Source organism: Lissotriton vulgaris, chromosome 11 (assembly GCF_964263255.1).
Source record: "Lissotriton vulgaris chromosome 11, aLisVul1.2, whole genome shotgun sequence".
Lineage (NCBI taxonomy): Eukaryota > Metazoa > Chordata > Amphibia > Caudata > Salamandridae > Lissotriton > Lissotriton vulgaris.
This window is the reverse complement of record NC_141699.1, coordinates 75749194-75764742: the sequence shown is the minus strand read 5'-3', so window position 1 is coordinate 75764742 and position 15549 is coordinate 75749194. Positions and strand designations below refer to the sequence as shown.

General features: G+C 44.2%; 1 protein-coding gene across 1 annotated transcript in view; it reads right to left on the bottom strand.

The window, feature by feature from the left end:
* NOC4L (nucleolar complex associated 4 homolog) overlaps positions 1-15549 on the bottom strand; it is a 155670-nt gene that overhangs the window by 91844 nt on the left and 48277 nt on the right. The window contains exon 2 of the mRNA XM_086942729.1: positions 13057-13180. Coding sequence (XP_086798855.1) covers positions 13057-13180 — 124 coding nt within the window. The remainder of the gene's footprint in view (positions 1-13056; positions 13181-15549) is intronic.

The window sequence follows — 15549 nt, the reverse complement described above, 5'->3', positions numbered from 1 at the left end:
CTCTCAAGGATTTACACATTTCCTCGAACACGAATCTTTGTGTGGGCTCATTAAACTGAGAGAATGTATCGTAAACTATGCGCGGAGTGTACTTAGCAGGATATCTAATCCACTTTCGCGCCTTAGTCACTAACGTCTCACTCTCCCTTCCACCAGGAATTTGACTCCGTCTTTGAGAGACGTCAGAAACATCGGACCCAAGTATCGGTCCGAAAAGCGGGGAATAAAGATTAGCAACAGTATTAGGTATACGACTACGAACAGAAGGAGAAGGGGAGAGAAGTACAGGAGCAACAACATGAGGACTGAACGTAGGAGCAGTAGGAGTAGCCAAGATAGCAGAAGTAGCAGGAGCAATAGACTGAGAAGGTATAGACAAAGGGGCAGTAGGAAGAAGGGCAGGTAAGGGAGCAGGGACAACTTGAGGAACAAGAGGATTCGGAGGAACAGGACCAACGACAGGCTGACCAGCAGCCGCCGGAACAACAGGTTGAGGGACAGGAGAAACAACAGGGGCTGCAGTACCCTGTACATAAGGAGGTGGTGATTTCAATAAATAGGATAACAAAGGATCCTCTGTCGATTCCTCTCCCTTCTTATCAGAACTTGACGGTAAAACCGGATAACATTTATCCACCGCCATACGATGCAATCTAGTAAAAACTTCCTTTTCCTTCTCGTCATTGTCTCGCTGATATTGTTCTGCACTTTGCATCATTGTAATGATACCATCTCTCTTATTTTTCTTTATTTGCTTGATTTCTTTCTGTTTGGCCTCTTTGCGCCATAACCGAAAGGAATCAAACATGGCCGGCCTAGCTTTCTTCTTAAACAATTTTGCTTCGAGATTATCTAAAATCTCAGTTTCGAAACTACCATGAGGTGGCCAGCTAAGGACACAGTCGTTTTTCGTATAGCGGATCCAACAGTCATTATAGGCAATTGGACCCACTCCGTGTCGACTATAGAGCTCATAAACCGGAGTTCCAACTGGAGGTATCGGACATGAGTCCTCCAACCGGGAATCCGTACCGCAACCTTGAAGGAAACCAAACAAAGTACTACGGCCAGGCATCGTGCACACTAACCGAGGTTACAAACTTCAAGGGTTTATCGAATTACGATGTCCTCGCAAAAATACGAGACCCTCGGTTTTTGGCAATTGCAATCGTCAAATAAAAACCCAACAACTAAGAACCAACAACTAAGAACCACAAATGCAATGGAACCATGCAAACAACCAAGTTTCAACAACAACAACCAAGGTTTCTGGGAGCGACCCACAAATACTTAACTGAGAGAACAATGGCGTCACCAGGAAGGCCCGTCTATCGTCTCGCCGTACAAAGGACTACGCCAGGCGCCAAAACAGGTCGACAGTCAGGGCATCAGTCCGTCGCAGCCGTCAGGAAGCGGGAATCTTCGCGGGAAAAATCTTCGGACCACTTATTTCGACAACAGGATCGATGAAGCGGGGTGCACCTTCCCTCTGAGATTTCACACGAAGTTCCTCACGATCGTCGGGCTTTGGACCGGTACCGCTGATGTCGCCCCACGTTGGGCGCCAACTGAAGGACTGGGCTATTCTAAGGCCCAGCGGTGCCAGGGGACAACACCTGAAACCTTCGTGGGTTACCTGTTCCGGCGTACAAATCACAGAGACACGGGACACTTCCTTTGGCGTCAAAGATCAGCGTTTATTTACTGCAGGGATACAGAAATCGCAAGAAGTACAACCACGTGTAGGTTCTGAGAGTCTGCTTCGAATTGCAAACGTGGATCGCTCCTTTTTATACACCTTTTCGTCATTGCACAACATAGTGAACAAAAGGTTACAACTCAGTTCCCACAGTAAACTTCAAAAGGGTCGCATTCATGTTTTCAAGAGCCCGGAACATAATTACAGTAACATCGCCGGTTCCCAACTGTTAAAGCACATTATCTCACCATTAGGCACATTCCACTCTAGTCGTAAACGAGCTAAGAGAAGAGACAGAAACAGGTGCAAGGGAGACAAAGACAGACAACAGATTGAAAGAGTGTAGGGGGTAATATCGGAAGCGTGATCACAGGATCAAAGGATTCGAGCCTAGCGCATGCAAGGCTGAAACAATAGACCGGCACAGCAAGATGAGCCTCGAGCGGAGCCATCTGCCTTTCCCGTATCATCCCCCTAGTCATAAAGACACACTCAAAGGAACATGCGTCTTCCACAAGGGCTTGGGAATCCCAGGGTCACGAAGCGAACACTGTCCGTTCGCCGACTACGTGAGGGCAAGAAACAAAATGGATGCCGTATCTAAAATGGAACCCGTGGGTTCAGATGGAGAAACCCATGAATAAGACGAACGCTGCAAAGCAGAGTAGCGAAAACGCGTACACCCACTAAACTCGTCATTTGCGGTTCATAGATACCAAACTCATCCATATTCGAACAAGTCCAAAACGTCATTACGATGCTCACGGAACCTCAGGATTTGTAAGGATTTTGTCCAAGTGGATTGTGAGTATCGATTTCAAGGATCATCCTGGAGCTTCCACATCCTTGGAGTACATTTTGGACACTTTGGGACCCTCCAAGGACGTCCAGGAAGACGTTACAGAAGTTCGGAAAACTTTGAAAAAAAGCTCCATAAAGTGGGCTGACTTGACCTGGCCAGCGAGCCAGCCAGCCCTCCAGGTTTGTCCTGGTGAAAAGCTCCGGAGGTCCGGCTTCTAGAGTTTGACGAATAGTTGGTCAAAGCCCAAGCTTGTGAACACTCACCGAATCCAGCCTGGTGAAGAGCATCGAGGGACCCAGGGAGAAAAAGCTCAGTAAAAGTTTCTAAGTCCGACTGTAGTAAAGTTGACAAGACCAACCGTGAGAATCAAGTCGCCCACCTTCAACCGCGAGCTGGCCTGGATCTCTGGTTCGTACCGCTGGAAAACTCTGGAGGTCTGACTTCCATAGTTTTGGCCGGGAGCTCTTTGCAATGGAAGCCGGAGAACCCTTATTGAATCCGGACTAGCTGACAGCTTCTAGGGACCCCGGGAAGAAAAGCTTCAGAAAAGTTTCTAGGTCAGAAGGTAAAAACTTTAACAAAGACTGTGCCGTGCAAGCTCCATCACGGTCGGCCTGAAACTTTGGCTTTGTCCCGGTCTAGCGTGACCAGATGTCCCAATAGGAGCTATAGTTTTCTATGTGCTATATAATGCTAAATCTTTAAAAAGTCAGATTTTTTCAGCCTTGGTATTTTCAAGAGAAAAATTATTTCCTATTTTTATAAATTGGTGTTATATTTTTAATGTGTGTTGTGGCTTAATTATTTACTGAATTGGTGTTTTCAAAAGCTTTGCATACCTGTCTTTGAAGTGAAGCCCACTGGCTCACAGCCAAGCTACCAAGGGTTGAGCATGGAAATACGCTTCAGATTCCTATTCTGAGCCCTATATTGTGGTAGTGGCCTTATTGCCAGTTGTAGACATTTACCACTATTAACAAGCCACTTTAAAAAAACAAGCTTCAATACATGTGTTAGTAGGACCTTTATTTTCTCAATCAGCTTCTAATGCCACTCAAATGGATAGCCTTCTTCCCCTGGAGATTCTACCTTCTGCAGGTTTTTAATTTCCAGTTCGATCTCTTCTGCCATTATATTTTTGTCAGGCTTATGTTTTTCCTTCAGAGTAAAAAGGCAGTCATCACCAAACTCTAGTCAATAGTCTACGCCTGTGAAGAGTTATGCAGTTTAGTCTACGATGCAGGTGAGCAGTAGGTATTGGAATCCACTTGAAAACGTCAAAATACCTTTGTGGAAAATTGTAGGAAGCTGGCTCTGTATATGGTATGCCACTAGGTGTTTATACCATGTACAGAGTTCAGGGGTTACCCAAAAGTGTACAGGGCTCAATGTAAAACCTAAAGTGCTCTATTAGTGGTAGTGTGGGCGAACGGCTTTCGGCCTAACACCGGAGTGTAAGACATTTATTGCACAACATTGACCAGTAATGGACACCTGATTCAAATTGGAGATCCACACCAATTTTAGAAAAATATACTTTGTTTATATTATATTTCTTAGGTCAAGATCTTTTCAATAAGGTAAGTATGTGTTTAAATAAAAATACTTTTCAATTTTAAAATGAACACATAGAACGTATTTTGACCAGTTCAATGTTATCCTATGGGGAAAACAATCTGGTAGTCAAACAGATAAGTATCTCGCTTACAATTCCAGTCTTTGGGACCAAAGGTCAGCAAGGGGAAGCGGTCAGTTGAGTATCAAAACTGCACCACCGGGTTCAGGGTGATATTTCAGCATCAGGCGGCCAATCAGGTTCACACTGCAGGCACCGTCATGAAGGTCAGCCAGCACTGGATTCGGGGTCTGGATCACTGGGTTACTTCACCAGGCAGTAGGGCCTCTGACTGGGAGTGGACGTCGAGTGCAGAGTGGGCAGGAAAGGCGTATCCACCTGGATCCGGGGTCCTTGAAGTAGATTTCTTCTTGCGCTGTCCTTCGGAGATTGGAGTCTTTTTCGAACGCAGCAGTCCTCCCAGGGTTTTCAGACGTCGCTGGCTGCAAGACAGGTTGCAGGGTCGTCAAATCTGGTGGTAGGCCTGGGGCCAAGGCAGTCATCGTCTTCAGTCTTCTCTGTCGGGATGTTTTATTTCTTCTTAGATCATGGCAGATCTTAGTTCCAGGTCTGGGGGGAGCCACCTAAATACTAAACTGAGGGGCGTTTTAGGAGAGTAGCAGGTAGGCCAAATGAGCACATTACCTGAGGTGACTACACCCTCTATTATGCCACCCTCCTGAGTGAGGAAGCATAGACCTAGCCCTGATTGGAGGAGTCTCCCCATCTTCAAGATGGCGGGGACTGAAAGATGTGCTTCACCTCGCCTCCTTCACCTTAGAGGTGGAGCTGGCAGAGGGGAGTACACCTCCTAATCTCCTAACTTTCCCCGCCGGTTTTCCAGCCCAAGTGAGGGTGTAAACTAGGGGCTTCCATCTGCTGCTAGCAACGGAGGCTGGGAGCGGGGGTTATGTTATGTTATAATGGTTTATATAGCGCAAGGCTACCCCAGCAACAGAGCGACCCAGCGCTTACGGACATGCCAAATTACAGGACGGCCAGAATGGAGGCGACAGAATGTCAATCACAGAGGAACCCTAGACAGAAGAAAACAACCAGGTTTTAATGTGTTTTTTCGAAAAAGTAGATGGTTAGTAGTAGTGCGCACACTTAAAGGGATAGAGTCCCAGAGTTTTGGGGCCAAATACCTGAATAAGCGGCCCCCGGCTCTGCACCTCCGGATCTTAATGGTACAAGCAAGAGAGAGGTCCGCAGAGCGGAGAGCACGCGACGGGATATAGAAGGAGCAAAGTCCCTGCAAAATTTGGGGGCCAAGGCAAAAGAGCATTTTATGAATGAGACAAAGGGTTTTAAATTGAATACGTGGTTTGACAGGCAGCCAGTGCAGCTTGCGCAGAACATGGGAGGTATGGCAGCGTTTTGGCAGTCCAAACAGAATGCGGGCAGCAGCGTTCTGAGCCCTTTGCAGTCTGTTTGTGACTGTCAAGTTGGAACCAAGCATAAGGGCATTACAATAGTCTAGATGGGATAAGACCATAGCTTGAACAATTGTCTGACGGATGGAAGGTTCAAAGAAGCCAAGAATGGATTTAAGAGAGCGTAGGCGGCCGTAACAAGTGCCAGCCACTCTTTTGGCATGAGATTCAAGGGTGAGAGAGTGGTCTATAATCACACCCAAATTTTTAACTTCCTTCTTGGGAGTACGAGGCGGGCCCAATGTGGGGGGCCACCACTACTCATCCCACTTCTGTGTGTCACTGCCAATAAGGAGAACCTCAGTTTTAGATGTCAGTTCTCGGTTAGCCAGCTGGAAATGGCCAAGATGTCTTCTTGAAATTTGGCTCGGTCCCCCACGGTGTCATTGGAGAAGGTAAAAATCAATTGCGTGTCGTCCGCGTAAGAGATTAATTTGATGTTACGTTCCCTGGCCAACATGGCCAAGGGGCGGACATACACGTTAATCAACGTGGGGCTGAGAGCAGAACCCTGTGGGACACTGCAGCCTAAGGGGAATCTGCTGGATGAGTACGGCGGAACGTGGACCTGGAAGGAACGGTCAGATAGAAATGACACGAACCAATCCAGTGCTCCGTCTCCGACACCTATCTCCCATAGTCTCCTAGGAAGGATCCCATGGGAGACCGTGTTGAATGCCGCGCTCAAATCCAGCAGGACCACAGCTGAGGTGCTACCCATGTCCTGTATCGACCTTAGATGTTCCATAACGGCCAGTAGGGCCGATTCCGTGCTATGTTTGGCACGGAATCCATTCTGAGATTCTGAATTCTCATTACATTACATTCTCATTCGCATTACAACAGTGACAGTCCTTTGAAGCTTCTCCTTCAAGCACTGACCCATCCTGGGGGAAGAGGTGTGACACCTCTGCCCAGGTTGTGCATGGTTTCTGGTCCCAGAGATCATGGGCTCTCCACCCAGGGGTCCAAAAACATGCATAGTGGTGGAGGTGGTTGGCTGCCTACAGACAGTCAAAGACCACACCAGGGCTGGTAGGTGTACAGGGGGTACCTCGGAGGTGCCCTTCGGAGTACATGGTACAATATATCTCACACTGGCATCAGTGTGGATTTATTTAGAGGAGTAGTTTTGTACCAAACGCTCCTGTGTTCAGAGATGCCATCATGGTGCTGTGGAACTCGATTGTTGAGTTTCCAGTTCATGTACTCTCTATGGCTTCACTGGCATTTACAACATTAAGGAATGTTCCTTAATATTGTAGAGGCATAGCTGCTCATGCAGAAATGCCCTCACCTGTAGTATAGTGCACCCTGCCTTAGGGCTGCAAGTCTTGCTAGAGGGGTCAATTACCTATAGCTTCAGGCAAGGCTGGCTGGCATGGCACCCAGGCATGGTGCCATGTCGATTTTGTTGTTTTCCACCTCACAGGATCATGCCAGCTACAAAGGCAGTGTTGGGTCCCAGTGAGGGGGCCAGGGGACCCTCCTCAGCTCCCAGGCCCTAGATACCCAGGGTGCCACTTACTAGGGACCTACAGGGGGCAGAAATACCAAATGTGGATTTGTTTTAGGGACGGGGCACTAGCACAGGGACCTTGTGCATTAAAATAAAAATCACATCGATGTCCAGGCAAAAGGTGGGGGCTAACCAGGTCAAAAGCAGCACTGTCCCACAAAAATGTTCTTTCTAACTCAGACAGACACGCCACACAAGTTTACAATAGAAATAATTTCAAACGAAGGAATTATTAAATGCCACTTTTTTATCTACAGCCTTTTTGAAACCTGCAGCAGCATTTCAGGAAAGTTCCTTGCTCTGCCTGCCAACAAGCCCAAAATGGTACTTCAAAGGGTTCACAGTAAAAGGGGGGGGGGGGAATATATTTCTGTACCATTTAAATACAATTACAACTTAGCTAGGTAAAATAGACCTCACTGATATGCATTATTGATTATTCAGTCATTGTTGACCGTTCAAAATGTCAAATTGACTGCTAAATGGAACATCACCTTCACCATTTGCTTTACGATCACCTTATTTGAAACATCATAGTAACACAAAAAAATCAAGCACAAAACAGTACTAATACACCAGAAAAAAAATTGTAATAACCTCCTAGCCACTAATCTTGGGTTCGGGAGCTGCGTGCTACTCGCCGAAAAAAGCACTTTGGTGCCTCGTCATGGGTCGTAAGCGCTTATATAATTACAATTACAATTTACATAAATGGATAATATAGAAAACGGATCGGAATTAGAGTGTCAGTCCATCAACTGCTTTAGATCTCAGCATTTTTTAGGTGGAGCGTGAGCCAGCGCGCATGCGCTGCCTGCAAGACGTCTTGTATACGCTCACCTAACAACTAGCGAATAGAAGTCCTAACCACTCTCCGCCCATGTTTGCCATTGGCTTGTGTCATTGCCTGCCATAATTGCTGGCTTCTGATTGGTCAATCCGCGAGTTTAGTCCCTCCTTAGTACCGCCTTCTCTTCATTTGTCACCTCCATGGCGACTGGCCCCTTTACTTCGTTTGTTACATGGTAGAGCATTGACTGTTAAATGGGGCGCCGGGGGAACTGATATTTGCCCAGCCTGTGGAACGGGGAAGGAAACACTGGGTCACTTCTTGTTTTCCTGTAAAGCCTACTGTGCACCAAGGCGTGTCTGGTTAGCACCTATGTGCAGGAACCTTGGGACCACTTGTAGCTCTGTAGCCATGCGCATTATATGTTCAAGCTCTCTTACCTGGATTTTGAAAGCCACAGCAAAATATGTTGGTTGGGCGTGGGCGATCAGACGGAGACTTCTAGTTAATTAACTATTCTCTGTCTGAAAAATCTGTCCCCATGAATTTGGTAATACTGCTTTTTTAACCATTTAATGTTTTTGTATTCAGCCAGAGACTGCTAGTTAGATAACTATTCTCTGTCTGTAATATCGGATTCCCTGATTTTTTTAATACTGTTTTTTAGATCACCGTCTTATATCTTTGCAAAATTTTAACAAACGTATTAATCTCTTTTTAATCATTTGACAAGTATTGAAATGTAATTTTTTAATTGAGTGTATTTTATTGACTCAATAGTGCTGTGTCATTGTGATTGACTGTAAATTTAATTCAATTTTAATATTTTGTGTGTATTTCTGCTTTTATGAGTAATTACTCGAATAAAGCACTATTTGACTTGACATGGTATGTGATATTTTAGAATGTGAGCACTATTTTCTTTAAGGAGGTTCTCCTCCTCAGGCACTACATACTTTGGTGCCTTCTTTAACCCCCCCCGCCCCCCATCCCGTTGTCCGTGCATTCAAAATCCCCCCCGCCCGCCCTCTCACCCTCACTCACTACCGTTGTCCGTGCCTTCTCCCCTCACCATACCAGTTACTTAGAAAATCCAAAACAAACTTGGCTGCCTCCATTACCAAAGGGTGTTTTTGATGTTACAATTGTTATATGTACAACTATGTATGCAGTTCAATCCAAACATTTAACACAGGTGAGGCCACCTGTAAAAATGATATATATTTTTTTAATTGTCTAACTGCAATTGTGATTTATATTATTAAATTTCCGACTCATAAGAAATATTTTATGAGAGCAAAGCAAAGACTGAAACAAGTATCTCTGAACGTCCTCGGCAATTGAAGAAACTGCTTTAAGTTCCACGCTGGCGGACACAATGGAGAAGTGAACAAGCATAGGCAAAGCCAACAGGTCTCACCTATGCGAGAGCTATTGGCTTTGTCAGGGTTTGTTTAGCCATGTTGTACTGCAGCGTGACTGCTATGCAGCACGGCTAGAAAAAAGGGGGGAAATTGTTGTAAGGAGGCCAACGCTGATTGCGTTATAGACTCTTTTTTTATTTCCTTTAGGTTCCACATTGCTACACAATAGCTATGTAGCTGTACAACGTGGCTCAAAAACATTGACAAAGACAATTGATGGTGGTTTCCTTTTAGTTACAATGAGAAATGTAGAACTATATTGTCTAAAAATGCTAATTTATATTCGTTAAGTGTGAACAAGTGCAGGGTATCACACATAGCATAATGCTACTAGGCAGACTTTGAGAAATAATGTTTTAGCTCACACTATTTAAAGGCAACTAAGGCACCATTATGTGGTTGTGCATCTGCGAGAGTGCTGTCTGTAAATACTCTTTATAGTATGGCACTGTAATGACACATTGCGCATTCCTGCGTATCGTTGTTTACCAGCCAGTGGAAAGTCAGGTTTATAAGCAGACAAGGTCAATCCAATAGGCAATGACTGCACTTTACATTTATTATTATTTGCAGTTATATATAGCGTGAACTCGGTCCAATGGCTTTGGGGCACTTTAAATGAGTACCGAATTACTCACACAAGGTCAAATTCATATGTGTAGGCAAAGGGAGAATAAGTGATTTGCCCAGAATCACACAATGTGAAGGAGACGCAGGGCCTTGAACCTGCTTACCCTGTTCCAAACTCGTCAGCTTGATGTTTTTATTTTTAAGATCAGCCCTTCATTGTGCTGGTACACATTACCAGGCTAGGGTTTGAAATCTGCCCTTTAAACATCCATTGTTTGATCTTGTAAACTGCCTAGCAACAGCAGCAAATAAACCCTAGCCTGGTAATGTGTACCAGCACAATCAAAGGCTGAACTTAAAATTAAAAACACCAAGCTGAAGTATGTGATTTCAAAGGGGCTGGAAGCTGCTGCCGAAGAGCACTACGACATTGCAACTCACACTGCAGCTGCCTTTTGTTTCCGGCCAGCATCTGGGCTCTTGGGGTCAGGGCAAGTACCTCGTGTTAACTGGCTGGCCTTAAAACATATACACACACAAGCATTTACAATGCAATATGACTCGCATTTACGCGAGGCCTATTGCATTGTAAATGGTTGGCATCACTGACAACGGGTGGGAGATAGGGTGGGGGGAGAAGGCACGGACAACGGGACAGGGAGGCCAGGTGTGTTTGAAGGCACGGAAAATGAGAGGGAGTGGTACACAATGTATCCTTCGAGTTTGGGAAATTTTTTATACATCAAAATAGGATGTTCTGGTACAAGCAAAGATTTATCTTAGGTTATAAAAGGGCAATGTGATCAATAATTTATATTTTTGGGTGATCATTATTATATTGAATGATTAAGCACGGCTTGCTTTGTTAACAGCGTTTCAGTTTCGAGGTTTATAATCTTGCTGTAAAAGTCATTGATCTAGCTTCCTCAGTAAATTTCACTTGGTAACTACAAACACTTTTTGCTCTTAAAAATTCTCCAAATGGTATGCTACCATTCAATTTCTTAGGGTGGTATGAGGCTGTGGTCGGATGACTGGGGTACATCCCAACTTGTAACCCCATTACTAATGATGGGCGCCCTAACCTAGTCTATGGTCTTGCTGGGAGTAGCAGCAGCTAACATGCTCGCCTTTGTGGCTGATACTACCCCCACAGTATACCGTCCAGTAGCCACTTACTGCCCCTGGAACCTCAAGAAAAGATTCTCACATTCAATAACTACGGGGGAACCAAGTTTCACAGCTTTACCATCCCGAAAAGGAACTCATTCCTGCCTTGGGCTGGAGTAAATTGGTCTGTATTTCCAAGGTGGAAAACTTCCCACAAACTGTTCCCGTATATCCACAAACATATATTTGTAGCTGGTTGCTGCAATATGAAGTCTCACCCCACCTGCAACTTCTAGAATCTTCACCCCGACCCAAATCTTATAAATGCAGCTTTATTAGAGCACTTTGCAAAAGTAAAATTCCATTAATCCTTATTAAGAATGTGAAAACTACCCTAGCAAACTATCTTTTTTTGAGCACTCAGCTTCCAATTAGGCATGCAAAATAAAATTTGAGAATGGGCCTATGATGCTCATGAGTGGCTTGCATGCTTGTCACAATAGTCCATCCTTTGCAATAGCAGAAGTGATAATCAGATACCAGTTTAATTTGAATGGCATAATCAGGAGCACAAATTAAGGCAGATCAAACACAAACTATTGATGATTTTATCGTAGTCCAACTAGAGATTGCCAGTGGCAGGAGACTGTTAAAATGATGAATCGTACTCCGCACAAAAGCAAATTACTTCCATGCAACACTGCAATAGCCATTCTGTCTGTGGATCATTGGATTTCAGGGTCTTAAGCTCAGGAACTAAAGAGGAGTAGGTGTAGCAATATACCACTTCTACAAGGCTTTAAAGGCCGTGGCATAACGGAGGTGGTGCCTTTTGCCGTTGGACTACTGACGGGATGGTCGAAGATTTATCTCACGTCCCCGTAAGAGCTCTTAGGAATCTAGTGGCAATATTTGATGAACTTCTTCAAAGAACTTAACAAGATGGGAATCACCTGAAGGTCTTTAAGAAGATTCTCCCATGCATTCTCAGACTAATATTATATACTCCATATTCACACTTTAACAATAACCTGGAATGTCCTTTTTTACTTCAATTAAGCATCTGACAACTATTTTGCCAATTCTATGCCTAAAGAGGATCCAGAAAGAAGGTAGAGTTGAATTTGAATTTTAAAATATTTGTACAGCGCACGTACACCCAAAGGTTTCATGGCGCTACAGTAAGCAAAGTCTCTGAGGTCGTGGAACGGGGAGAGGGGAATGAGGAAAAATTATGAGGGGAATGCTTTAGAGAAAAGAAAAGGTTTTTAAGGCTGGTATTGAGTGGATGTTCTGAGTTGCATCGGAAGGGAGTTCCAGAACACAGGGGCGAGGGTGGAGAATTTAGACCCTCCCCATTTTTTACGGCGAAAGCGAGGAACTGTGAGTAGGTGGTGAGAAGAGGAACGAAGTTCTCTGGGGGGGACATAAGGTATGATCTCCGAGGAGATAAAAGCAGGGGACCTGCCTAGCTGGGCCTGAAAGGCGAGACAGCCCACCTTGAAAAGGAAGCGTTCGCGCACAGGGAGCCAGTGCAGGGATTTCAAGAGGGGAGTGGCTTGATGGGATTTCGTGAGGTTGTATACCAAGCGGGCCGCTTGGTTCTGGACCAGCTGGAGACGACGTACGCTGTAGGCTGGCATGCCATGGTAAAGAGCGTTGGCATAGTCCAAGCGGGAGATGACCATGGCCAGTACAATGAGTTTCAGGGCTGTGAAGGAAAAGAAGCGGGAGTTGTGGGTTCTTCTCAAGCAAAACTTATTTTAGATCACTTCTTCAGACCCAAACTTTGTCTCTTTCATTACAGCTACCCTACCATCACTACCCGATTACCCCCCACGTGTGTGTATGCATTACAAAAACAGAATTCCCTTTTGTACATAGACCAACGCAAAAGGTGAATGAATCATTTCCTGCACTGACCATCTACAGTACAGATATACAGTGATGAAAGCGTGAATTATAATCTGCGAGACACAGCTACTTAGAGAGATTCTGACAAGCAGTAGGGTGGATCTGATATCAAGAAACATTCCCAAGGGAAGGCGTACCACCCACCGAAGCAAAAGGTGAATCATGAGCAGCACTTACCTGCCTTGGTCTCGTCCTCCTCCTCAGGCAAATGGCCAACATAAAGCTCCCCCCTCTCCAGCAAGGTACCGAACAACCTGCTGCACGTTCGAACAGCACAAAGGAGGTCTTCTTCATTCTCTGCCTGGATGGAGAAAAGTACATAGCAGCATTAAAGTGTGTAAGGAGAAAAAAGTAAACCATCACATTCAGAACTTTGATACTCATTGATTAAGCAGAAATCGTAGCAGACCAGAAATTCAGAGACAACGGTTTTCATCAGCATTTGTGGAATTAAATAACCATTGTGAAGAGAACATGGTACGAGAGGTCACCATGACTAGGAGTAGAGATCTGAAGTTGACCTCTGTCAAGTATTAGTAGTTCATGCAGCCCGCTTTTCAGTTGCATCTTGGTAGTTGTAGTCATATGCTTACAGTGAGAAAAGCCATCTACAAGAATCAGGATGTAAAGGAAAAAAAGCAGCTACAGGGGTGTAGAATTTAATAAAATATTTACTTGTCCATGGAACTGCTTGCTTCATAAATCTACTTGTCCTGTGAAAAAATCCACTTGTACCTTTGGTGCCATGTAGTGCAGCGACAAATAATGGTGAAATCTCATTATATAAAAGCTCAGATATTAGCTGTTCTGGTTATGCCAGGGAGCACACCACAGTAGGCATTGAATTCTAGCAATTTTCTTATTTTGCAATCTTTCCGCAGATCTGCATACTGGGGATGGAGGTAGCATTAAGCAATACTTCCAGGGTTACAATGCCCTTTTGAGTGGGTGCAAACATAATAAATTGCATGTTTTAGGGGTTTCATCAGCTCTTCTCTAATCTTTTACCATACTGGGAATGGTTGGAAACTTACTCCTAACAAGGACAAAAGCAAAACTTCTTCCAGGGTTGTGAAAAAAGTGGTTGGAGGGAAAGTGAATTTGTAAACGCTCAACAGATTTTCGCATGAACAAATATGAACCCGCAAGTTTTGCTCCTGTTTCTAGGAGTACAGTTTACTAGCCTACTTCTGTAAATGCTTGCGAATTCATGAAAGCTGTAAATCTGCACTAATGCAAGGACACGTGCAATTTAGTGACTTTCTTTAAGATTTGTGCCCCTAATTAGATCTGGGGTTAACCAAGACCTGTTGTTTTTTATTAAAATTCTATCTCTTTCTCTGTCTCGCTCCATCTATCCATAGACTGCTGTTTCACAAGGAGCATATCAGCACACTGTCATTTTGTTCAGTGCCAGTGACTACTGTGGAAATGTGTGCTTTTTTTCAGTCCCAAAAATAATATTGCTTTTAGCCAATGTTTGTTATAATGATGAGGGCTTGCCAGCTACTACAAGGTTTTACAAAAACTATATCAAAGCAAAACACACATTGACAAAACCAAAAGGCTGACCACAGATAATAGACCTTTTGGCGTTGCCAATACTTGTTTATTTTCATGTTTTCCATTATCTTGTTAAAAATGGATTGCACTGATTTTCCACGCTGAATTTTTTTTTAATACTAGCATGTACCAACACATTATACTAAATGATGCTCGAAGAAATGCTTCATACAATTTCACAGTAGTTTTTTCTTACCTAGTTGCATTTTTTGGGTGGACATTTTATTGTGAAAGCAAAAGGATCATCAATCTTGCTTTCAAGCTTGAACATACATTTGCAGCTAATTAGAGAGCATTCTAACATGTCAAACTTTGGAAACGTGTGTACTCCTTTTTACACTGGAACCATTGTCAGTAGTGCAGTCCCAACTTAATTTTCCTTATAGCACTCATCCTAATAAAAAAGGCTTTGGATTAATAAACCATAAATACAAGTTCGAACAGCATTAACACATGGACACAAATAGTACCTTAACTACTGACAATGCCCTTCCCTGATCCATAATGTGGTACTGTAAACTGGCAGCCAAAGGGTTTGTGCTGCAGGGGGTTGGGCCTACTTGTCCAAGGACAAAATAAACATAAGAACGTGTTGTCCGTGACCCCAAATCATATGTCCTAGAAGTTGAGCTATAGAATTCCACACCCCTGTGTTATACTTAAATAAGCAGCTATACCCATTTACACAGATTACTGAATGCTCCGCAATGTCTTTCTTGTCCCGTCAAATAGCTTATGTTTATTTTAATGGAGTCAGGAATGGAACATGCACACTGTGATACGTATGCTAGCACAGTTGGATAGGATTCCACTATTACTGTGCCGTTATTTCCATGTTAGAACATGGTGCATGCTGTACCAAGCTTAGAGGCAAAAACGTTCTCACCAGTGGTTAATGGGGCTCTCAGATACACTTCGTTCAAAAAAGGTGTACAAGTCCATTAACTACAGGCGTATTGAGTCCACACTTTCCCACAAAGATGACTAAACATTCTCACCCAAAGACCGTATGCCATACGTTTCCAATTCCCAAGCCAGTGGTCCTTAAACTTTTGATGTCTGTGGACCATTTGCTAATCATTACTGGAATTCGGGGGCCCCCAACTA